The 25,844-nt window shown below is 40.1% G+C and overlaps 1 protein-coding gene across 5 annotated transcripts in view; it reads right to left on the bottom strand.

Annotated features, from left to right (window-relative positions):
* The window catches only part of KDM1B (lysine demethylase 1B), a 111,051-nt gene that overhangs the window by 31,547 nt on the left and 53,660 nt on the right, over nt 1-25,844 (bottom strand). For all 5 annotated transcript variants that reach the window (XM_017521651.2, XM_037736020.1, XM_017521652.2 and 2 more), the window contains 3 exons: nt 17,615-17,731; nt 2,538-2,576; nt 360-570 (listed from right to left, as the gene is read on the bottom strand). In XM_017521651.2, coding sequence (XP_017377140.1) covers nt 360-570; nt 2,538-2,576; nt 17,615-17,731 — 367 coding nt within the window. The remainder of the gene's footprint in view (nt 1-359; nt 571-2,537; nt 2,577-17,614; nt 17,732-25,844) is intronic.

The raw sequence follows: 25,844 nt of genomic DNA, 5'->3' as shown, positions 1-25,844 counted from the left end.
ACCAATACATAATTTTTTTTTTACACTATACACAAATGATATGACTGATCCACAGTATAACCATTTCCATGAAATAATGAGGGGCTTTATATCCTAGCTTGTATACATTTTTAAAAATAATTTTTATCTATATATTTGTTTTTAGATACGAGGTCTCACTATGTTGCCCAAACCGGTCTCGACTCCTGGCCTCAAAGTATCCTCCTGCCTTGGTCACCCAAAGTGATGGAATTACAGACATGAGTCACTGTGCCCAGCCTGCACATTTTTAAAAAATCCTTTGCATTTTGCTCACTCATACATTCCCCAGGGAGGGTAGTGGGGAATGGAAAGCAGGGAGTCCCAGGAATGGCTCTCACCGTGCACGGAGGGGGCAGCCTTGGAGTGCTCCAGTTTCCCAGGGCTGGCGTTGCCAGTGGCAGTGGCGCGGTGTGTGCTGGTGCAGGAGGGGCTCATGCCAACGCAGTCAGGGTAGTAGGCAGACAGCAGGGGCGCTGCCACGCTGTCTTTCAGCAAAGGAGGTAGGATGAGCATAGAGTACCACCAATGGTTGGAAACTTCCAACACTCTCTGCAATGGGCCAGGCAGGAGGAAGAGAGACAAGGACAGAAAGGAAATGTACATGAAGATTCTGCCAAGGACAGAGGGTTCTCTTCTTTTCACTCATCCTTAACCCACTATGCTTTTTCTCATTCAGACTTAACAATTCTATTCCAGAGCGCTACACACACAGATGTAGAAACAAAAATGGGCTGATACTACTGGTGAGAATGTCTCCCAGGCAGAATTCTTTTGACATATGGGAATAGCCTCCCTTATCCCACCCTCAAAATAACTCGCCCCCAATGCCAGGTGAGTCTTAAAGCTGTGCCCATTTACTAGATGGCAAGCCTAGGTTTAAGTCCGATGTGGGAAATGTATCTCTGCTCAGTAATTATCTATCATCCAAGCCCCTCGCCTTTAACTTAGGATTTCAAGATAGTTCAAATTGGGAATAAAAAATAATGCTCCCAAGTAGTAGTCAAGTATTACTGCCTTTTGTCAAAGGCTACTAAAAAACTTTCAGGGGAAAAGTGCACTGCAGTCATCAAAGTAAGATGCCAAATGTAGAACTGAACAAAGGCAGCTATTTTCAGTCTTCAAATAAGTGATCCTGTTCCAGAGTTGACTTAACATATGGAATCATCAAATCAGAGCCTTCCCATGATAACTACTGCGATAAAAAGAAAGTCTATGTGGCTTCTGAAGCAAAACCACCACAATCCATGGTAGACAGCCTTTTCTAAATGCAATCCGACACCTATGCTCCAAGAATTCGGAAAAAAAAAAAAACAAACAGTCTATTCTGGAGCCTAGAAAACAAATGTGTGCATACACACACATATATATATACATATTGATATGGTTTGGCTGGGTCCCCACTCAAATTTCATCTTGAATTTTAGTTCCCATAATCCCCATGTGTCATGGGAGGGAGCTGGTAGGAGGTAATTAAATCATGGGGGCAGTTGCACTTATGCTGTTAATGTGATAATCAGTTCTCACGAGATCTGATGGTTTTATAAGGGGCTTTTCCCTTTTTGCTCAGCACCTCTCCTTCCTGACGTCATGACGGACATATTTGCTTCCCCTTCTGCCATGACTGTATATTTCTAGAGGCCTCCCAAGCCATGAGGAACTGTGAGTCAATTAAATCTCTTTCCTTCATAAATTACCTTGTCTCTGCCAGTTCTTTATAGAAGAGTGAGAAAGGACTAATACACATACACACACCCTTTTATGTAACAGAATGGATTTAAAGTAGATTTGTTAAAAGGCAATGCTCTCTTTGCCTGAAAAGCTACTGTAGTTCCTTTCCTAAGTTTCAGACATTAGAACAATCCATTCCTGAATCACTGAAAATCAGAATGACTCAGAATTCTAGAAACCCGAGAAACCCAAAATTTAAAAAACCATTTTCTGAAATAGCCTGTGGATCTGGTTACAAGGTACACTGGAGTCTGTCAACTCAGGTAGCAAAATCTTATGGAGACACAGGAAATGTGACCAGCTTTGCCACCTGGAAGTACTGCACCCCCCTTCCATACCTAGGCGAGGACAGGACAAAGCCTTCATGCTGAGGTCAGAATGCCTAAAAACACTCCTGCAGCTGAATCCAGGCCAAGACAATCAAACTGTGGCCCTCCCATGCTTTTCTTAGGAGGACTCAAGTGGAGAAAAGGTCAGAAAGTCATCCTTTAAAAACAAGTACAGCAAGCCTGAGCCCTAGAGCAAGGCAGGAGAGCTCTGACTTCCACTTTATTTCCTTTTAATGAAAAGCAATATAACTTTGGTTTTATTTTTTAAGTTGGGGACAGGATTACCCATAATATCACTATTGCTAACATTTTCATAATATCGTTAACCATGTTAGATTAAAAAGTCACTATCAGCAACCAAAGAGAAAAAAATTCATTATAGTGTTACTGTCATTTCCTTATAACACTTATCAACAAAGGCACAATTAACTCCAATCCAGAACACGCAGAAATACTCACTAGATCCTCTGGGAGGGAACAATGATCTGAGGTCTCAGGCTACAAATGAAAAACAAGTGTTAAATTAGGGTTGCTTATAAAATGTAGTCTTAAGTATCAATTTATCTTCAAAAAGGTATCTCTTTTCACCTATCAGAGTGGCAAAGGAAAACATTTTGATGAAACAACATATAAGTGAGAGTGTTGGGAGGCCTGGCTTGGTGGCTCATGCCAGTAATTCCAACACTTTGGGAGGTCCAGCAGCGCTTTGGGAGGTTAGGGTAAGCAAATCACTGCAGGTCAGGAGTTTGAGACCAACCTGGTCAAAATGGTGAAACATCATCTCTACTAAAAATATAAAAATTAGCCAGGCATGGCAGCAGGTGACTATAATCCCAGTTACTAGAGAGGGTGAGGCGGGAGAATTGCTGGGACCTGGAAGGCAGAGACTGCAGTGAGCCGAGACTGGGCCACTGCACTCCAGCCTGGGTGACAGAGTGAGACTCCATCTCAAAAAAAAAAAAAAAAGTGAGGGTGTGAGGAGACATAAGGCTGTTCCTGGTGGAAAATAAAGGCATATAAAAACCAATAAGGGTAGTGACAAACTACAAACATTTAAAATGCACAATCATTTGACATCATCTTTTATAACTGAAGATACACATGACACATCCAGCGATTCTAACTGGGTTATATTTTCCAGAGAGATATTCTTGTATACCTGCACCAACAGAGGCGTTAAGGAGGATTATTTGTATTCAGAAAAAGCTAGAAACTGGCCAGGCTCAGCAGCTCATGCCTGTAATCCCAGAACTTCGGGAGGTCAAGGCAGGTAGCTCGCTTGAGCGTAGAAGTTTAAGACCAACCTGGGTAACACAGACAGACCCTCCCACCAATCTCTGCAAAAATTGCAAAAATCAGCCAGGCATGGGGGTGCATGCCTGTACTTCCAACTACTCGGAAGGCTGAAGTGGGAAGACTGACTGAGCCCTGAAGGTTGAGGCTACAGTGAACTGTGATCACACTACTGTACTCTACTTGGGTAAGAGAGGCCTTGTTTAAAAGAAAGAGAGAAAAAAAAAAAAAAAAAAAAAAAAGGAAAAAAGCTAGAAACAACCCAAAAGTCATCAACAGTACAATGGATACCCAAATTGCATTATATTCAAACAACGGCATGCTGCACAGCAATGAAAACAAACTATGACCACACATTACAACATGGAAGCGTCTCACAAGCAATGTTGCGCAAAGGAAGCTATAAAACAGGCCGTGTGCAGTGGCTCCCACCTGTCATTCCAGCACTTTGGGAGGCAGAGGTGGGTGGATTATCTGAGGTAGGGAGTTCGAGACCAGCCTAGTCAACATGGTAAAACCCTGTCTCAACTAAAAACAAAAATCAGCCGGACATGGTGGTGCACACCTGAAATCCCAGCTACTTGGGAGGCTGCTGAGGCAGGAGAATTGCTTGAACCCAGATGCAGAGGTTGCAGTGGGCGGAGGTCACAATGAGCCGAGCTCACACCACTGCACTCCAGCCTGGGCAACAAGAGTAAAACTCTATCTCAAAAAAACAAAACAAACAACAACAACAAATAAAAAACAGAAGCTAGAGCAATCATAGTGTAGGATTCCATTCATGTAAAACTTAAAAGCAAGCTATATGATTTTAAGTCAGAAAAGTAGGTGCTCTAGGGGAGCAAGGGTTAAAGAGTGATTAAAAGTGACACGAGGCTTCTAAGGGGCTGGTGTGCGTTCAGTTTCTTTCCTGGGAGCCAGCTAAATGCATACTTGGTGAAAACTCATTGGGCTATGCATTGTGGTTTGTGCATTTTCTGTTTAAATGTTATATTTCACTAAGAAAATTGCCTAAATAAACAAGATTGTGATATCATATGGCCTAGCAGTTCTAGTCCTTGGATTATATTTCAAAGACACTTTTGTCTTTGTGCCAGGCAAGAATGCTCACAGAAGCATTATCTCTAACAGTCAGAATCTAGAAACAATTCTTATATTCATGAACACAAGAATAGATGCACCCTAATTCTACCCAGCAGGGAAAATTAACACACCAAAGTTTTAGGCATCAACATGGAGGCATCCCCAAAACCTTAACGTTGAGTGAAAAGAGCAAGTTAAACAGGAATAGAAACAATTGTGATATAATTTGTAACCAGTATAAAAATACGCAAAACTTATGTTGCTTAAGGTTTCAGCAATATGTATTAACTCTATAACAAAAAGCAAAGGAATAAGAAACAGAAAATTCAGGGCCAGGCACGGTGGCTCATGTCTGTAATCCTTGCACTTTGGGAGGCCGAGGCGGGTGGATTACCTGAGGTCAGGAGTTTGACACCAACCTGGCCAACATGATAAAACCCCATCTCTACTAATAATACAAAAAAATTAGCAAGGCGTGGTGGCATGCATCCGTAATCCCAGCTATTCAGGAGGCTGAGGTAGGAGAATCACTTGAACTAGGGAGGTAGAGTTTGCAGTGAGCCAAGACTGCACCACTGCACTCCACACTCCAGCCTGGGCAACAAAAGTGAAACGCCGTTTCAAACACACACACACACACACACACACACACACACACACACACACACACACTCTCTCTCTCTCTCTCTCTCTCTCTCTCTCTCTCTCTTCAGGACACTTGCAGGGGAAGGAGAGGAAGTATAGTAACTACAGAGGAGCACAATGGAAGGAGGGACAAAGCCACTGGGAGTGCTCAGTTTCTTCAACTGACTAGCAGGGCGGTACACCAGTGTCTGCTTTCTTTCCTCCTTACATACAAATTATAAATCTTTGTGTCTATGTTATTTCATATTAAAACAACAGCATCTACCCTTTGACACAAAAATTTCATTTGTAGGAACTGATCCTACAATATACTCAAAAAATGGCACAGATACAAAGCTTTTCACTAAAGCACAGTCAGGAATGGCAAGCGTTTGAAAGTAACCTAAATGCCCTTCAGTAGCATTAACTTAAGCACAGGACATCTGTTCAGTGGACTATTGATCAGACAGCCATTGAAGAGAAAGAAGGGCTGAGCGCAGTGGCTCACACTGCAATCCCAGCACTTTGGGAGATCAGGGTATGGGGATCGCTTAAGGCTGGGAGTTTCAGACCAGCCTGGGCAACTTAGCAAGACCGTCTCTACAAAAAAAAAAAAAAGATAAAAAAACAATTAGCTGTGCATGGTGGTGTGCCTGTGGTGACAGGCTGAGTGGGGAGAATCACTTGAACTCAGGAGTCTGAGGCTGCACTAGGCTGAGAGGATGCTACTGTACTCCAGCCTGAATGACAGAGCGAGACCCATTGCTTAAAATGAATAAAATAAAAATAAAGAGAAGGAAGAGATCTTTGTATACTTATATGGACACATCTTTAAGACATATTAAATGACAAAGAGCAAGATCAAAAACAGTGTGCAGTTGGCGACTGTTCTTTCTCATGTTATTCTACAAATAAGCCTTCACTGACTTTCTCCTTGACAGCACACCACACTGAAAACCAAAATTACTTGGGGTCAATAAATATCATTTAAATTATTATTTCAAAAATTCAGATTATGGAGAGTCATCAATTCATACTAGAACAATAAGATGAAGGGGTCTCAAAGGAGGATGACTGGGGTTGTCGGGGGAAGAGATTTGATATTATCCATAGAAGTTGGAATTTAAAAAGACTATAAAGGCTTTAACTAAGGTGAGGTCAGAAGAAAGGCAATTAAGTTTTCAAAAATGTAAGGAATCTGACATCTCTGAGGCCCTCCTGGAAAAAAATGCTTGATGTTAAAATACAGTCAGCCAGGTTTCAAATCAAAATAAAGAACCTGGGACAGAGGGAACTATGGTAAGAGAATATACAGAGAGCAGTAAATCTATGTAAACATGTAAGTGAGAGTAAACAATGGAGGGAATATGGTTATAGAAAATAACTAATAAAATCACCAACAAAACTAAACAAAACACAAAACCATAACAAAAACTGGGAGAAAAGAAAAGGAAGTGTTACATAATTTATCTTTCCCCATGTCATAGCAGGTTGCTGACCAGTATCATCTAAAATCAAAACATGAAGTTTTCTTTTTTTTCAAGTTAGAGTGATTTCAACTTTTTAATTTTTCTTCTTGAAACAGGGTCTCACTGTGTCACCTAAGCTGGAGTACAATGGTGCCATCTCAGCTCACTGCCCCCTTGACCTTATGGGCTCAAGGGATCCTCCCACTTCAGTCTCCCCAGAAGCTGGGGCTACGGGCGCACATCACCATGCCCAGCTAATTTTTGTATTCCTTTTGAGACAGGGTCTCACCATGTTGCCTAGGCTGGTCTCAAACTCCTACCTCAGCCTCCCAAAGTGCTGAGATTACAGGCATGAGCCACTGTGCCCAGCTGATTCCCACTTTTTATTCTCATATTTTCTCAATCTTTGAGAGTTTTTAGAAACATATTTCTTGGGATAAAGAAATATTTTATGTTCAACAATTTCTTATTTCACTTTGGCTTGCTTTTCTAATTTTAAATTGATGTTATTATATTAAACACAACAAACTTACAAAAAAAACAGTGTGCATAGTACTATTCCTTAATGGAAAGCTATTTGTCAATCAGGTCCTCTCCCTGTATACACACAGAGGTACACTACATAGACACTCTTGAATGAATCTCGCTCATTGATAGTTATTTCACAATGATGACTGTATGAATTTTTTCTGCTGTCTTTCTTCTTTTCTATATTGCTGGAATTTTTCAATAACGAACATAATATCATTTGCTTAAAAGTAAAGTTATGCTAAAGAAAACCTTAGAGTTTTCAAAAACTACTTCAAGAAACTGAAAGTGACAACCATCACCCAAGAAAAAATTTAAAAATCAAAAAGCAAGGCAAAGTTTGAACAATCAGTAGAGATAAAGTCAAGGTTGTCCATTCAATTGTCAGCAAGTAAAAGAGAGGTGAGATTATAGATCACTCCAATTACCATTTATACAAAGCACAGAACAAAATGTAAAAATCACAGCTAGAGAAGCCGGGAGCAGTGGCTCATGCCTATAATCCCAGCACTTTGGGAGGCCAAGGCAGACAGATGACCTGAGGTCAGGAGATCGACACCAGTCTGGCAAACATGTGAAACCTCGTCTCTACTAAAAATACAAAAATTAGCTGGGCGTGGTGGTGCGCACCTGTAGTCCCAGCTACTTGGGAGGCTGAGGTGGGAGAAGCACTTGAACCTGGGAGGCGGAGGTTGCAGTGAGCTGAGATCGCATAATTGCTGCACTCCAGCCTGGTCAACATAGCGAGACTCCTTCTTAAACAAAACAACAACAACAAAAAATCATAGCTAGTATTGACTAATGTAGTATCATTACACAAATCATCCAAAATATTTTTAAAAATTGTCTGCAACAATGTTTAGAATCATCACATAAACAGGTTGAGTGAAAATGGCTCAAAAAATAGAATCTATTAAAATAGTTTGCTATTTTTGACTGCTGCTTGGCTGAACTCTCCTTTAAATATTGCAATGAAATGCCACTGAGTCAACTGTTCATTGTCAAGTAATCTGGAACACAGGTGCTAGTTGATAAAGCTTAGTGCAACCAAGATATTGCTCCTGCAAGCTGGACACGCTCCCCTCTGCCTCACAAGCCCATGGTATCTTCATTGCTCAGATCCCAGCTCCCATCAGTGCAGTCACGCAGCCTGGAAATGAATTACCCACTCCCTCATGTCAGTTCCCTCCCATTTTTTTTCTCTTCCTCTTCTCAGAGAGGCCTTCAACTCTCAAAGTTGAGTTCCAGAATCAGTCAAGCGCCTCACCCTGGGCAAGACAGCAAAACCCGGACTCTATTAAAAAAAAAAAAAAAAAAAAAAAAATTAGCCAAGTATGGTGGCACACACCTATAGTTCAAGCTACTTGGGAGAATCACCTGAGCCCTGGGAGTCATAGCTGCAGTGAACCAGGATTATGCCACTGTACTCCAGACTGGGCGACAGAGTGAGACCCTGCCTTACAAAAGAAAAAAAAAAATTAAGTGCTAAACTGAAAGATTTTGGAATAGCTATTACCAATTCCAGGAATCTAATCCCAGGCTTAGATCAATGCTTTCCTTCCCTCACAAATCATCAACATCCAGACTCAAAGAAAGGATACTGAGATAGAGCCCATCAACATTAAAAGAAGAACAAGGGAACAGTACAAACAACCTTAAGTTAAAAATGTGATGACACAGATGAAAAGGACAAACTCCTTGAAAATCACAACCTTTCAAAATGGACAGAAGTCATAAACCACCTAAACGGCCATATATGTGTTAAAGAAACTGAATTTGTAATTTCTGAATGTTTTACAAAGAAAACTACTGCCCCAAAGTGTTTCATTAGTGAATTCAACCAAACGCCAAAAAAAGTAGTAATACCAAACTTGTACAACAAACTCCTTAACAGAAAAGAGGATATACTGCTCGTTTTACAGAGCCAGCATAACTCTGAAAGCAGAATAGAATCCACCAAGGTTATTACAAGAAAGGAAAGTAACAAAGTATCCAAGACAAACAAAGATGCAAAAATCTTTACCAAAATTTAATCAAATCTGAAAATATGTAAAAAGAAAAATACATTAAAAATAAGTGGAGTTTTCCTCCAGGAATGCAACACTGACTCAGCATTCCAAAACTGGTATAATTCATCACATTTGCTGATTAAAGAAGAAAAAGCAATGGTTATCATAAAAGATGCAGAAAAAGTATTAGCCAACATCATAAAAAGTTCTCAGCAAATCAAGAAAAGAAAAGGAGACTGCTCCATCTCATAAAGAACATCTACAATCTCTCCTCCCACCGCCCCAGATGCCGAAAGGAAGGCCAAGGGGAAGAAGGTGGCTCCAGCCCCTGCTGTCATGAAGAAGCAGGAAGCCAAGAAAGTAGTGAATCCCCTGTCTGAGAAAAGGTCTAAGAACTTTGGCACTGCACAGGACATCCAGCCCAAAAGAGACGTCACCCGCTTTATGAAATGGCCCTGCTATATCAGGTTGCAGTGGCAGAGAGCCATCCTCTACAAGAAGCTGAAAGTACCTCCTGCAATTAACCAGTTCACCCAGGCCGTAGACTGGCAAACAGCTACTGTACTCAATGGTTAAACCGGCCCACAAGTACAGACCAGAGACAAAGCAAGAGAAAAAGCACAGGCTGTTGGCCCAGGCTGAGAAGAAAGCTGCGGGCAAAGGGGATGTTCCCACTAAGAGACCACCTGTCCTTCCAGGAGTTAACACCATCACAACCGTTGTGGAGAACAAGAAAGCTCAGGTAGTGGTGACTGCACATAACATGGATCCCATCGAGCCAGCTGTCTTCCTGTCTGCCGTGTCATAAAAAGGGGGTCCCTTACTGCATTATGAAGGGGAAGGCTAGACGGGGACGTCTAGTCCACAGGAAGACCTGCACTACTGTCGCCTTCACACAGGTTAACTCGGAAGACAAAGGAGCTTTGGCTAAACTGGTGGAAGCTATCAGGACCAATTACATCAACAGATACAATGAGATCTGCTGTCACTGGGGAGGCAATGTTCTGGCTCCCAAGTCTGTGGCTCGCATCATCAAGCTCTGAAAAGGCAAAGGCTAAAGAACCTGCCACTAAACTGGGTTAAATGTACACTGTTGAGTTTTCTGTACATAATTAAAATAATACAAACTTTCCTTAAAAAAAAAGTCTGTAAAAAACTACAGCCAAAACTGTATGTAATGATACTCAACATATTCCTCCTGAAGTAGAGTACAAGGGAAGGTTGTCTGCTCTCATCACTCTATAGAACACTGTCACTGGTGGTCCTGACCAATGTAGTAAGCCAAGAAAAAGGGCACGGACACAGAGAAAAAGTTTACAGACAATCATGACTGTATGACTGGTTTGCAGACAACACACAGGACTCTATGAAAAGATCTATGAAACTTAATAAATAAAATTAACAAAGTCTCTGGGTACGAAGCCAATATACAAAAGTCAATTGTATGTTATAGCAACAGAAAATGGACTTAAGAGAAAAAAAGAAGAAACAAAAGTCAATTGTATTTCCACATAGTTACAAGTGCATAACTTGAAAAGGGAGTGAAATCTAAATTTTATCTATAATTTCAGGAAAAAAAAAATTAAGTATCTAGAAATAAACTGAACAAAAGACATAAAAGATATCCTCAGTGAAAATTAGAAAATACTGCTGGGAGATGTTAACTTTAAAAAGATGGAGAGAGATACCGTGCCCATGGGTCAGAAAAGGGTTTAGAAAATGTCTTCTGTAAAGGACCACATCATAAATATTCTGGGCTCTGTCACAAGTACTGTCCTGGTAGCATGAAAGCAGCCAATACATAATAAGCATTGCCGTGTCCCAATTAAAACTTTATTTACAGAACAGGTATGGTGCCAGGAGCAGGAATGAGCATGGCTATGTCTCAATTAAAACTGTATTTACAAAACAGGTGTGGTGCCAGATGTGGTGACTCATGCCTGTAATCCCAGCACTTTGGGAGGCTAAGGAGGGAGGATCATTTGAGGCCAAGAGTTCAAGGCAAGCCTGGGCAACACAGAAAGACCCTGTCACTACAGAAAGTTTTTTAAATTAAAAATAAATAGGTGTGGCCTCAAGGAATGAGAAACAAGAACAAACGAAGCCCAAGCCCAGCAGAAGAAAGGAAATAACCAAGATCAGAGCAGAACTAAATGAAACTGAAACAAAAAAATACAAAAGATAAATGAAACAAAAAGCTGGTTCTTTGAAAAGATAAATGAAGTTGACAGGCCATTAGCAAGACTAACCAAAAAAAGAGGAGAGAAAATTGAAATGACCCCATTAGGAAACAACTGACACCACTGAAACACAAAATTGTCTTTGAGGCTACTAAGAACACATTTACTCACATCATCTAGAAAACCTAGAAGACATGGATAAATTCCTGGAAAAATGCAAACCTCATAGCTTAAATCAGGAAGAATTAAATACCCTGAACAGACCAATAATAATAAGCGGTGAGATTGAAATGGTCATTGGAAGATTACCAATCAAAAAAAAGTCCAAGACCAGATGGATTTGCAGCAGAATTCTACCAGACATTCAAAGAAGAATTTGTACCAATCCTTTTGACACTATTCCACAAGAAAGAGAAAGATGGAACCCTCCCTAATTCATTTTATGAAGCCAGCATCACCCTAATACCAAAACCAGGAAAGGACATAACCAAAAAAGAAAACTACAGACCAATGTTCCTGATGAACCCAGACACTAACAAAATACTAGCTAACATAGATGCTTAACAAAATACTAGCTAACCAGATCCAACAGCATATCAAAAAGATAACCCAGGATCAAGTGGGTTTTCATAACAGCGATGCAGGGATGGTTTAACATATGCAAGTCAATAAATGTGATGCATCACATAAACAGAATTAAAAACAAAAATCACATATCATCTCACCAGATGCCGAAAAAGCATTGGACAAAATCCAGCATCCCTTGATGATTAAAACTCTCAGCAAAATCGGCATAGAAGGGACATACTTCAACATAATAAAAGCCACCTATAACAAATCCACAGCCAACATAATACTGAATGAGGAAAAGCTGAAAGAATTCCTACTGAGAACTGGAACAAGACAAGCATGCCCACTCTCACCACTCATCTTCAACGTAGTATTTGAAGTCCTAGCCAGAGCAATCAGACAAGAGAAAGAAATAAAGGGCATCCAAATTGATAAAGAGGAAGTCAAACTGTCACTGTTTGCTGACAGTATGACTGTTTACTTTGAAAGCTCTAATGACTCTTCAACAAAGCTCCTAGAACTGATTAAAAAAAAAAATCAGCAAAGTTTCTGGATACGAGATTAATGTACACAAATCTCTTCTATATACCAACAGCGACCAAGCAGAGAGTCAAATCAAGAACTCAACCCTTTTAACAATAGCTGCAAAATAAAATACTTAGGAATATACCTAACCAAGGAGTCAAAAGACCTCTACAAGGAAAACTACAAAACACTGCTAGAAGAAATCATAGACGACACAAACAAATGGAAACACACCCAATGCTCACGATGGGTAGAATCAATATTGTGAAAATGACCATACTGCCAAAAGCAATCTACAAGTTCAAAGCAATCCCCATCAAAATGCTACCATCATTCTTTACAGAATTAGAAAAAATTCTAAAATTCATATGGAACCAAAAAAACCCTACATAGCCAAAGCAAAACAAAGCAAAAAGAGCAAATCTGCAGGCATTATACTACCTGATTTCAAACTATAAGGCCACAGTCACCAAAACAGCATGGTACCCGTATAAAAAAATAGGCACATAGACCAATGGAACAGAATAGAGAACCCAGAAATAAGCCCAAATACTTAGATCCAAATGATCTTTGAAAAAGCAAACAAAAACAAAGTCAGGAAAGGACACTCTTTTCAACAAATGGTGCTGGGATAATTGGCTAGCTACATGTAGGAGAATGAAACTGGATCCTCATCTCTCACCTTATACAAAAATCAACTCAAGACAGATTAAGGACTTAAATCTAAGACCTAGAAGTTAACATTGAAAAACCCTTCTAGACACTGGCTTAGGCAAGGATTTCATGGCCAAGAACCCATAAGCAAATGCAATAAAAACAAAGATAAATAGCTGGGACTTAATTAAACTAAAGAGCTTTTGCATGGCAAATGAACTCAGCAGTGTAAACAGACAACCCAGGAAGTGGGAGAAAATCTTCACAATCTATACATCCAACAAAGGACTAATACCCAGAATCTACAATGAACTCGAATCAGTAAGAAAAACACAAACAATCCCATCAGTGTGCTAAGGACATAGACAATTCTTAAAAGAAGATACATATACAAATGACCAACAAACATATGAAAAAATGCTCAACATCAATAATGATCAGGGAAATGCAAATCAAAGCCACGATGTGATACCACCTTACTCTTACAAGAATGGCCATAATAAAAAAATCAAAACACAGTAGATGTTGGCATGGATGCAGTGGTCAGGGAACACTTCTACACTGCTGGTGGGAATGTAGACTAGTACAGCCACATGGAAAGCAGTGTGGAGATTCCTTAAAGAACTAAAAGTAGAACTACCATTTGATCCAGCAATCCCACTACTGGGTATCTACCGAGAGGAAAAGAAGTCATTACACATAAAACATACTTGCACATTCATGTTTATAGCAACACAATTCACAACTGCAAAATTGTGGAACCTACCCAAATGCCCATTAATCAATGAGTGGATAAAAAAAAACTGTGGCGTGTATATATATATGATGGAATACTACTCAGCCATAACAAGAAATGAATTAACGGCATTTGCAGTGACCTGTATGAGACTGGACACTATTATTCTAAGTGAAGTCACTCAGGAATGGAAAATCAAACACTGAATGTTCTCACTGATATGTGGAAGCTAAGCTAGATGACACAAAGGCATAAGAATGACACAATGGACTTTGGGGACTTGGGAGGGAAGAGCAGAAGAGAGGTAAGGGATAAAATACTACAAATAGGGTGCAGTGTATACTGCTTGGGTGATGGGTGCACCAAAATCTCACAAATCACCACTAAAGAACTTACTCATATAACCAGACACCACCTGTACCCCAATAACCTATGGAAAAATTAAAATCAATAAATAAAAATAAATAGGTATGGGCCAGATTTGGCCCATGAGCCATCATTTGCCAACCCCTGAGAAGACTGAAATATAAAGATGTCCTTTCTCCTCCAAATGATCCATAGAGTCAATGCATTCCAATAAAAAACCCAGAGGCTTTTCAGTGGATACTAAGAAGTTGATAATAAAATTTACATGGAAACATAAGGGTCCTAGAACAGCCAAAACAATCCTGAAACAATCTTGAAAATGAAAAACAAAGTTAGAGGAATGTACACTACCCAGAGAGTGGGAGAAAATCTTCACAATCTATACATCCAACAGAGGACTCATACCCAGAATCTACAACAAACTCAAACAAATAAGACTTTAAGGCTTACTATAAACATACAATAACCACGACAGCAGAACATTGGGTAAAAAACAAATTAATGCAACAGGGTCCAGAAACAGTCCTACACATATGGCCAACTGGTTTTTTTATAAAGGTGCTAAGATAATACAAAGTGAAGAATACAAGAATACAGTCTTTCATTTTATTTTTATAGAGACGAGGTTTCTCCATGTTGGTCACCTCGGTCTCCCAAAGTGCTGGGATTACAGGCGTGAGCCACGGCACCCGCCATGAATATAGTCTTTTCAACAAATGGTAACGAACTAAACATCTGTATGGAAAACAACTGAATGTTGGCCTACCTCTCACATCAAAACCAAAAATCAACTTGAGATAGTGATCTAAAAGTAAAGACAAAAACTATAAGGCACCTCAAAGAAAACACAGAGTATTTTTACAAAGTGAGCGGTAACCAATGACTTCTCAGAAAAGACACAAAAAGTTCTAAGCATAAGTGAAAAAGTGAATAAACTAGGCTTCAAAATGGAAAACTCCTCATAAAAGACCTATTGAGAAAATGAAAAGGCTTTATCAAAAACTGGGGAAACAAACATTCAAAATACACAGTTATATCCTGATTACGTCAAGAACTACAAATCAATAAAACCCAATTAAAAAAAAAAAACTTGATCAGACATTTTCCAAAGAGGAATGCATGGCCAGTAAGCATATGAAAATACACTCAAGATCACCAGTTACTAGGGAAATCCAAACTAACAGTACAAGGATACTAGTACATACCCATTAGAATGGCTATAATCAAAAAAGAAAAAAAATAACACTATAAAATGTTGTAATATGGTACAACCATGGAAAGAATTTGGTAGTTTTGCAAACATTAAACTTATAACTCACTGATTACACTCCTAATACACACACACACACACACACACACACACACATATATATACACATACACACACATATATACACATACACACATACACACACATATACACATACATACACATATACATACACATACACACACACACACACATACACACACACATATATACACATACATACACATATATATACACATACACACACACACATAGATATATATATACAGATATACACACACATACTTTTTTTTTTTGAGATGGAGTTTCAGTCCTGTTGCCCAGGCCAGAGTGCAACAGCACCATCTCGGTTCAATGCAATCTCCACCTCTCCCAGGTTCAAGTGATTCTCCTGCCTCAGCCTCTCAAGTAGCTGAGATTACAGGCACACACCACCACACCTGGCAAATTTTCATCTTTTCAGTAGAGACGGGGTTTCACCATGTTGGCCAGCTGGTCTTGAGCTTCTGACCTCAGATGATCCACACGCCTCGGCCTCCCAAAGTGCTGGGATTACAGGCATGAACCACCGTGCCCTGCCACTCCTTATTTATATTCATAATAAATGAATAGGCCAGGCACATAGAAACTACACAGTTTATTATAAACATAATAACATTTAATAATAATATTTATATTTTGAATTCCAGGTTTTTATTGAATCCCAGGCATTGTAAAAATATAATGTTTAGACAGGGCACAGTGGCTCATGCCTGTAATCCCAGCACTTTGGAGGCTGAGGCAGGTGGATTACCTTAGGTCAGAAGTTAAGGACCTGCCTGGCCAACATGGTGAAACCTAGTGTCTCCTGAAAATACAAAAATTAGCTGGGCGTGGTGGCAGTGCACCTGTAGTCCCAGCTAGCAAGGAGGCTGAGGGATGAGAATCGCTTGAACCCAGGAGGCAGAGGTTGCAGTGAGCTGAGATCGCACCACTGCACTCCAGCCTGGGCAACAAGAGCAAAATTCCATTTCAAATAAATAAATTAATTAATTAAAATAAAATAAATAAATAAAATAAATATATATATATATATATATAAAATGTTTGTATTTTGAATCCCAGGTTGAATTTCTCTTATTTGAAATGCTTGGGACCAGAAGTGTTTTGGATTTTGGAATGTTTGCAACATACTTACCAACCTTGGACATCCCTAATCTGAAAATATGAAACACTCCAATGAACATTTCCTTTGGGCATAACCTCTGAGCATCATCTCAGTGCTCAGAAAGTTTCAGATTTTGGAGCATATCAGATTTTCAGACTGGGCTGTTCAACCTGCACCACAAACCACTGAACTGCACACTTTAAAAGGGTGAATTTTATCTCAATTTCTAAAAACAAAGTATTTTACTTCTGAGATTAAAACAATTCCTAATATTCTTTAATGTACTGCAGGTACCAGTGGCATTTGTGTAGACTAACACCTTTAATGCACTAAAGCAATAATAACACATTTTTAAACACTAAGAAATTGCCAAATTTCAAAAAAGACACATAACAATAGAGGCCGATTCCTAATTGCCAAGCATATCAATTAATCTCTTCTTCCTCACTGATAGGATCCGGTTTTGTTTAGTGTTGCAACATGCTCAGCTGTGAAATATTTTCTTCCTTTGTCCTCACTGTAGTTAAAGAAGCTGCATTTATGGTGTCAACATCATTGTATAAAAATGAAACAAACCAAAACGAACAAAAAATTAAAACCAGAGTAGCTGTATGATCCTATTCTGGCCAATGAGATATAAATAGAAACTACTGATGGAACCTGCAGGAAAGCTCCTGTTTCCCCCAGTAAAAGAGGGACAGACTCAGCTGATACTCCCCTTTTGCCCTTTGATCTTTCCCCCTTTTCTGCTTAGGATTTGGACACATGACTGGTGGTGCAGCAACTACCTTGTGGCCTTGACCATGGGAGTTAAACCACAGGTGGCTGGATTGGAAACTACAAAGAGACTTCCTTGGGCAACAAAACCAACTCTAGACAGCCTATTTCTTAACTCCTTGTAATGACGGGAAAAGAAAAATCCTGAATTGGTTAAGCCATTATAGTTGGGGTTCTGTTACATGCATGCCAATACAACCTTGATAGAATGATCAACACAACACATGAAAAACATACACCATTACTGTTTATTGACAACTATATTAATGTATCAATTAATTCAAAAGCAAAAAGACAGAACATACCTTAACAGCAGTATTTGGTTTCATACCACATCGGTAAGTATTGGCTATCTGTGGAGTAAGCTGGATTTCCTTGGTAAGCTGCCTCCATTTTCCACACTCAGGTTTCGTACACTGAACCTAGATGGGAAGTAACAAGTCAGGATCAACAAGTGAGCTAATCTTCAGTTACCGTTTCTATCCTCCACCACTTGGCCATCTTCTCCAATCTTTTAGCAATCCTAAGTATTTTCTCTCCTCCTTGCATCACCGCCATCTATATAATCCACTTTCATCCCATTAGGGTCGTTTCTGATTTAATACTTCCTCAGGGTGAGGAAAGTGCCAAGGTGTTATGAGCACTGCTATCAGAAAGCTTTTCCAGCTCTAACCTAAAGAAACAATCAGGGCCAGATGTGGTGGCTCCAATCTGTAATCTCAGCACTTTCGGAGGTTGAGGCGGGTGAATTGCTTGAGCCCAAGTGTTTCAGACTAGCCTGAGCAACACAGTGACGCCCCGTTTCTACAAAAAATACACGGGTGGTGGTACATGCCTGTAGTCCCAGCTACTCAGGAGGCTGAGGTAGGAGGATGGCTTGAGCCTGGGGCAGGTCAAGGCTGCAGTGAGCTGAGATTACACCACTGCACTCCAGCCAGGGAAACAGATCGAGACCCCATCTCAAAAAAAAGGAACAATCAGCATAAAATAAATTGAAATTTACTTTCAGTTAGTCAAAAAGTATGCACACTAAATGCAATGTGGTATGCTGCATTGGATTCTAGAACAGTAAAGGAATATTAGTGAGGAAACTGATAAAATCCAAATAAAGTCTACAGTTATTAGTGCTATGCCAAAGTTAATTTCTTACTTTGACAAATAATCATGGTATATAAGATGACAACATTAAGGGAAGCTGCATGAAGGATATATAGAAACTTTCTGTACTATCTTAGCAACTCTGTAAATTTAAAATGATTCCAGACCAGGCGCAGTGGATCACGCCTATAATCCCAGCACTTTGGGAGGCCAAAGCAGGCAGATCACCTGAAGTCAGAAGTTCAAGACCAGCCTGGCCAACACGGTGAAACCCCGTCTCTACTAAAAACATAGAAAATTAGCTGGGCATGGTGGTGCATTCCTGTAGTCCCAGCTACTCAGGAGGCTGAAGGAGGAGAATCGCTTGAACCTGGGAGGTGGAGGATGCAGTGAGCTGAGATCGTGCCACTGCACTCCAGCCTGGCCAACAGAGCAAGACTCCATCTCAAAAAAATAAATAAATAAATAACGATGATTCCAAAATAAACTTTATTTGTTTAAAGTGTGCAGATATCCATATGCAAAAAATGAAGTTAGACCCCCTACTTTACACTTACACAAATATTAATTCGAAATGGATCAAATACCTAAACATAAGCACTCAAAACAACAGAACTCTTAGGAAACAAAGTAAACCTTTATGACCTGGAATTTGGCAATGAATTCTTAGTGACGACACCAAAAGCAACAAAAGAAAAAAACGGATAAATTGAACTTCCTCAAAATTAAACACTTTTGTGCATCAAAGGGCTCTACCAAAGTAAAAAGACAATCTATAGGAAAAAAGTACTTGTAAATCATAGACATAATAAGGGTTTAGCATCCAAAATATATAAAAAGGCTGGGCACAGTGGTTCACGCCTGTAATCTCAGCACTTTGGGAGGCCGAGGCAGAAGTATCACCTGAGGTCAGGAGTTCGAGACCTGCCTGGTCAACATGAGGAAACTCGTCTCTACTAAAAATACAAAATTAGCCAGCCATAGTGGTGGGTGCCTGTAATCCCAGCTACTTGGAAGGCAGAGTCAAAAGAATCACCTGAACGCGGAATGCAGAGGGTGCAGTGAGCAGGAGATCACGCCACTGCACTCCAGCCTGGGCGACAAGAGAAAAATTCCATCTCAAAAAAAAAAAAAAATGTATATATATAATTCTTACAACTCAAATGCAAAATGACAAACAACTTAAAAATGGGAAAAGAAAGGCCAGGTGAGGTGGCTCAAACACTTTGGAAGGCTGAGGTGGGCAGATCACCTGAGGTCAGGAGTTTGAGACCAGCCTGGCCAACATGGTAAAAACCCCGTCTCTACTAAAAATACAAAAATTAGCCCAGTGTGGTGGTGTGCACCTATAACCCCAGCTATTCGGGAGGCTGAAGCAGGAGAATGGCTTGATCCCAGAAGGCAGAGGTTGCAGTGAGCCAAGATCTCACCACTGCACTCCAGTCAGGGTGACAGAATGAGATGCCATCCCAAAAACAAAACAAAACAAAAATGGGCAAAGGATGTTAACAGATATTGCTCCAAAGATATAAAAATGGACAACAAGCACATGAAAGGTTGCATTAGTCATTAGGGAAATGCAAATTAAAACCACCATGAGTTACCACTTCAAATCCGTGGAGAAATCAGAACCCTCATACACTACAGACAGGAATGAAAAATAGTACAGCAGCTATGGGAAAAAAGTTTGAGGCCCCTCAAGAAGTTAAACATATAATTACCATATACAATCCAGCAATTCTATTTTTAGGTACATACCCAAGAACTGTAAGCAGGTATTCAAACTACTACTCGTACAAGAATGTTCACGGCAGCACTATTCACAATTGTTAAATGGCTGAAATGATCCAGATGTCCATCAAAAGATGAATGCTTAAAAAAACTGTGACATAACCATCCAATGGAATATTATTCACCCATAAAAAAGAATAAAGTGCTGACACATCCTACAATGGATATGAACCTCAAAAACATTATGCTAGGTGAAAAAGACAGGATACAAAAGGTCACATGTTGCACAATTCCATTAACATGAAACATCCAAAATAGGTAAATCCATAAACACAGAAAGCAGATTAGTAGTTACCAGGAACTGGGGTAGGAAGAATTAGGGCCTCCCTTGTGGATGATGAAAATACTTGGGAAGAAGAAAGATCCAAGATGGCCAAATAGGAACAACTCTGGAGTGCAGTTCCCAGTGAGAAAAACGCAGAGGGTGAGTGATCATCGCATTTCCAAACAAGTTTTTACTGCCCACAGACCAGGAGATTACTGGGCTGAAAAGCACCATGAGTTTCCAGCACAGCTGTTTCGGCAGGCACTGCGGGTCACCACACAAAAACTCACACAAATATGGGCGGTCATTTCAACAGGCACCCAGAATGCCTGGGATACAGAACCACCCACCCAACTGAAAAAAAGGTGGCTGAAACAGGGAGCCAGGTGATCTGGCTCAGCAGCTTCCACCCCCAACAAAGACCAGCAATCTGAAACACTCTGGATTGAGAGTTTTGCAGCAAGCCCAGCTGGACCAGAACAGTCCAGCTCAGTGAGGGGAAGGGTGTCAGTCCACCATTACCGAGGCAGTTCTAACAGAAAGTTCACACAGCAGCAGGGTAGAGCCCACAGCAGCTCAGTAATGCCTCTGCTGGCAGACTGTGGCTAGACTACCACCTTGCTGGGCAGGGCATCTCTGAAAAAAGGCAGCAGCATGTCAGAAACTTATAAATAAAGCCCCACATTTCCAGGACAAAGCACCTGGGGAAAAGAGCGTTTATGAATTCTGCTGCAGCAGGCTTAAATGTACCTGCCCAGAAGCTCTGAATGGAACAACAGAGCTCCCAGCTCAGCACTTGAGCTCCTATAAGGGACAGACTGTCTCCTCAAGCAGCTCACTGACCCCCGTTTATCCAAACAGGCACTTGTAAAGGAGAGATCAGGCTGACATCTGGTGGGTACCATTCTGGGATGAAGATAGCAGAAGAAGAAACTGGCAGCAACCCTTACTGTTTTGCAGCCGCTGCAGGTGAGCCCCAGACAAGCAGGGTCTGGAGTGGACCTCCAGCAGGCCTACAGCAGAGAGACCTGACAGTTAGAAGGAAAACTAAAACACAGAAATAACTTCAGCATCAACAAAAAGGACGTCCACTCAGAGACTCCATCCAAAAGTCACCAACTACAAAGACGACAGGTAGATAAATCCAAAAAGATGGGAAGAAACCAGCGCAAAAAGGATGAAAGCACCAAAAACAAGAATGCCTCTCCTCCTCAAAGGGATCAGAACCCCATACCAGGAAAGGAACAAAGCTGGACACAGAATGAGTCTGATGAATTGACAGAAACAGGCCTCAGAAGGTGGGTGATAACAAACTTCTCTGAGCTAAAAGAACATGTTCTAACCCAATGCAAAGACAGTAAGAAACTTGAAAAAAGGTTTGATGGAATGCTAACGAGAATAAACAGCTTAGAGGGAAATATAAATGAATTGATGGAGCTGAAAAACACAACACCAGAACTTCACAAAGCATACACAAGTTTCAATAGCCAAATCGACCAAACAGAAGAAAGGATATCAGAGACTGAAGATCGACTCAATCAAATAAAACAAGAAGGCAAGATTAGAGAAAAAAGAGTGAAAAGAAATGAACAAAGCCTCCAAGAAATATGGGATTATGTGAAAAGACCTAATTTACATTTAATAGGTGTACCTGAATGTGATGGAAAGAATGAATCGAAGCTGGAAACCACTCTTCAGGATATTATCCAGGGGAACTTCCCCAACCTAACAAGGCAGGTCAACATTCAAATCCAGGAAATACAGAGACCACTACAAAGATATTCCTCAAGAAGAGCAACCCCAAGGCACATAATCGTCAGATTCACCAGGGTTGAAATGAAGGAAAAAATGCTAAGGGTAGCCAGAGAGAAAGGTTGGGTTACCCACAAAGGGAAGCCCATCAGACTCACAGCAGATTTCTCAGCAGAAACCCTACAAGCCAGAAGAGAGTGGGGGCCAATATTCAACATCCTTAAAGAAAAGAACTTTCAACTCAGAATTTCATATCCAGCCAAACTAAGCTTCATCAGCGAAGGAGAAATAAAATCCTTTATGAACAAGCAATTGCTGAGAGATTTTTGTCACCACCAGACCTGCCTTACAAGAGCGCCTGAAAGAAGCACTAAACATAGAAAGGAACAACCAGTACCAGCCACTCTAAAAACAAACCAAATGGTGAAGAGCATCGACACAATGAAGAAACTACATCAACTAATGGCAAAACAACCAGCTAGCATCAAAATGGCAGGATCAAATTCACACATAACAATATTAACCTTAAATGTAAATGGGCTAAATGCCCCAATCAAAAGACACAGACAGGCAAACTGGATAAAAAGTCAAAATCCATCGGTGTGCTGTATCCAGGAAACTCATCTCATGTGCAAGGACACACACAGGCTCAAAATAAAGGGATGGAGGAAGATTTACCAAGCATATAGAGAGCAAAAAAAAAAAAAAAAAGCAGGAGTTACAAGCCTAGTCTCTGATAAAACAGACTTTAAAGTAACAAAGATCAAAAGAGACAAAGAGGGCACTACATAATGGTAAAATGATCAACGCAACAAGAAGAGCTAACGATCCAAAATATAAACGCACCCAATACAGGAGCACCCAGATACATAAAGCAAGTTCTTAAAGACCTACAAAGAGACTCAGACTCCCTCACAATAATAGTGGGAGACATTAACACTCCACTGTCAATATTAGACAGATCAATGAGACAGGAAATTAACAAGGATATCCAGGACTTGAACTCAGATCTGGACCAAGCAAACCTAATAGACACTATAGAAATCTCCATCCCAAATCCACAGAATATACATTCTTCTCAGCACATCACACCTACTCTAAAACTGACCATATAATTGGAAGTAAATCACTCCTCAGCAAATGCAAAAGAGCGGAAACCATAACAAACAGTCTCTCAGACCACAGTGCAGTCAAATTAGAACTCAAGATTAAGAAACCAACTCAGAACCGCACTTCATGGAAACTGAACAACTGGCTCCTGAATGTTGGCTGGATAAACAATGAAATGAAGGCGGAAGTAAACATGTTCTTCAAAACCAATGAGAATGAAGACAAAATGTACCAGAATCTCTGGGACACATTTAAAGCAGTCTCTAGAGGAAAATATATAGCAATAAGTGCCCACATGAGAAGCAAGGAGAGATCTAAAATTGAAACCTTAGCATCAAAATTGAAAGAGCTAGAAGATCAAGACCAAAAAAACTCAAAAGCTAGCAGAAGACAAGAAATAACTAAGATCAGAGCAGAACTGAAGGAGATAGAGACACAAAAAAACCCTTCAAAAAAATCAATATATCCAGGAGTTGGTTTTTTGAAAAGATCAACAAAACAGACAGGCTGCTAGACAGATTAATAAAAAAGAAAAGAGAGAAGAATCAAATTGATGCAATAAAAAACAATAAAGGGGATATCACCACCAATTCCACAGAAATACAAACTAATATCAGAGATTACTACAAACAACTATGCATACACAAACCAGTAAACCTGGAAGAAATGGATAAATTCCTGGACACTTGCACTCTCCCAAGCCTAAAGCAGGAAGAAGTTGAAACCCTGAATAGACCAATAACAAGGGCTGAATTTGAGGCAGCAATTAATAGCCTACCAACCAAAAAAAGCCCAGGTCCCAATGGGTTCACAGCCAAATTCTACCAGACATACAAAAAGGAGTTGGTACCACTCCTTCTGAAACTATTCCAAAAAATACAAAAAAAGGGAATCCTTCCCAAATCATTTTATGAGACCAACATCATCCTGATACCAAAACCTGGCAGAGACTCAACAAAAAAAGAAAACTTCAGGCCAATACCCATGATGAACATAGATGCAAAAATCTTCAATAAAATATTGGCAAACCGACTGCAAGAGCACATCAAAAATCTTAACCATCATAATCAAGTAGGCTTCATCCTGGGGTTGCAAGGCTGGTTCAACACACACAAGTCTATAAACATAATCCACCACATAAACAGAACCAAAGACAAAAACCACATGATCATCCCAACTGATGCAGAGAAGGCCTCTGACAAAATTCAACAGTCCTTTATGCTAAAAACTCTCAATAAACTAGTTATTGACAGAACACATCTCAAAATAAAAGATATTTACAACAAACCCACAGCCAATATCATACTGAATGGGCAAAAACTGGAAGCATTCCCCTTGAAATCTGGCACTAGACAAGGATGTCCTCTCTCACCACTCCTATTCAATATAGTATTGGAAGTTCTAGCCAGAGCAATCAGGCAAGAAAAAGAAATAAAGGGTATTCAAATAGGAAAGAAGGAAGTCAAATTGTCTCTAATTGCAGACGATACCATTGTATATTTAGAAGACCCCATCGTCTCAGTCCAAAATCTCCTGAAGCTGATAAGCAACTTCAGAAAAGTCTCGGGATATAAAGCCAATGTACAGAAATCACAAGCATTCCTATGCATTAATAACACACTAAAAGAGAACCAAATCAAGAGGACACTCCCATTCACAATTGCTACAAAAAGAATAAAACCTAGGAATACAACTAACAAAGAATGTAAAGGACCTCTTCAAGGTGAACTACAAACCACTGCTCAATGAAATAAGAGAGGACACAAACAGATGGAGAAACATTCCATGCTCATGGTTAGGAAGAATCAATATCGTGAAAATGGCCATACTGCCCAAAGTAATTTACAGATTCAACACTACCCCATCAAGCTACCTATGACCCTCTTCACAAAACTGGGAAAAACCACCTTAAGCTTCATATGGAACCAAAAGAGAGCCCACATAGCCAAGTCAATTAAGCAAAAAGAACGATGCTGGAGGCGTCACATTACCAGACTTCAAACTATACTACAAGGCTACAGTAATCAAAACAGCTTGGTACTGGTACCAAAACAGAGATATAAACCAATGGAGCAGAACAGAGGCCTCCGAGGCAATGCCACACATCTACAACCATCTGATCTTTGACAAACCTGACAAAAACAAGCAATGGGGAAAGGATTTCCTGTTTAATAAATGGTGCTAGGATAACTGGCTAGCATGTGCAGAAAACAGAAACTGGACCCCTTCCTGACATCTTACACTAAAATCAACTCCAGATGGATTAAAGATTTATAAACATAAGACCTAATACCGTAAAAACCCTAGAAGAAAACCTAGGCAAAGCCATCCAGGACACAGGCATAGGCAAGGGCTTCATGACTAAAACACCAAAAGCATTGGCAATAAAAGCCAAAATAGACAAATGGGATCTAATTAAACTCCAGAGCTTTTGCACAGCAAAAGACACGATCATTAGAGTGAACGGGTAACCAACAGAATGGGAAAATTTTTTTGCAATCTACCCATTTGACAAAGAG

This window comes from Cebus imitator, unplaced genomic scaffold (genome assembly GCF_001604975.1).
Source record: "Cebus imitator isolate Cc_AM_T3 unplaced genomic scaffold, Cebus_imitator-1.0 Scaffold21, whole genome shotgun sequence".
NCBI classification, from domain to species: Eukaryota; Metazoa; Chordata; class Mammalia; order Primates; family Cebidae; genus Cebus; species Cebus imitator.
Note: the sequence above shows the minus strand (reverse complement) of the source record. Positions and strands in the feature narration are given on the sequence as shown.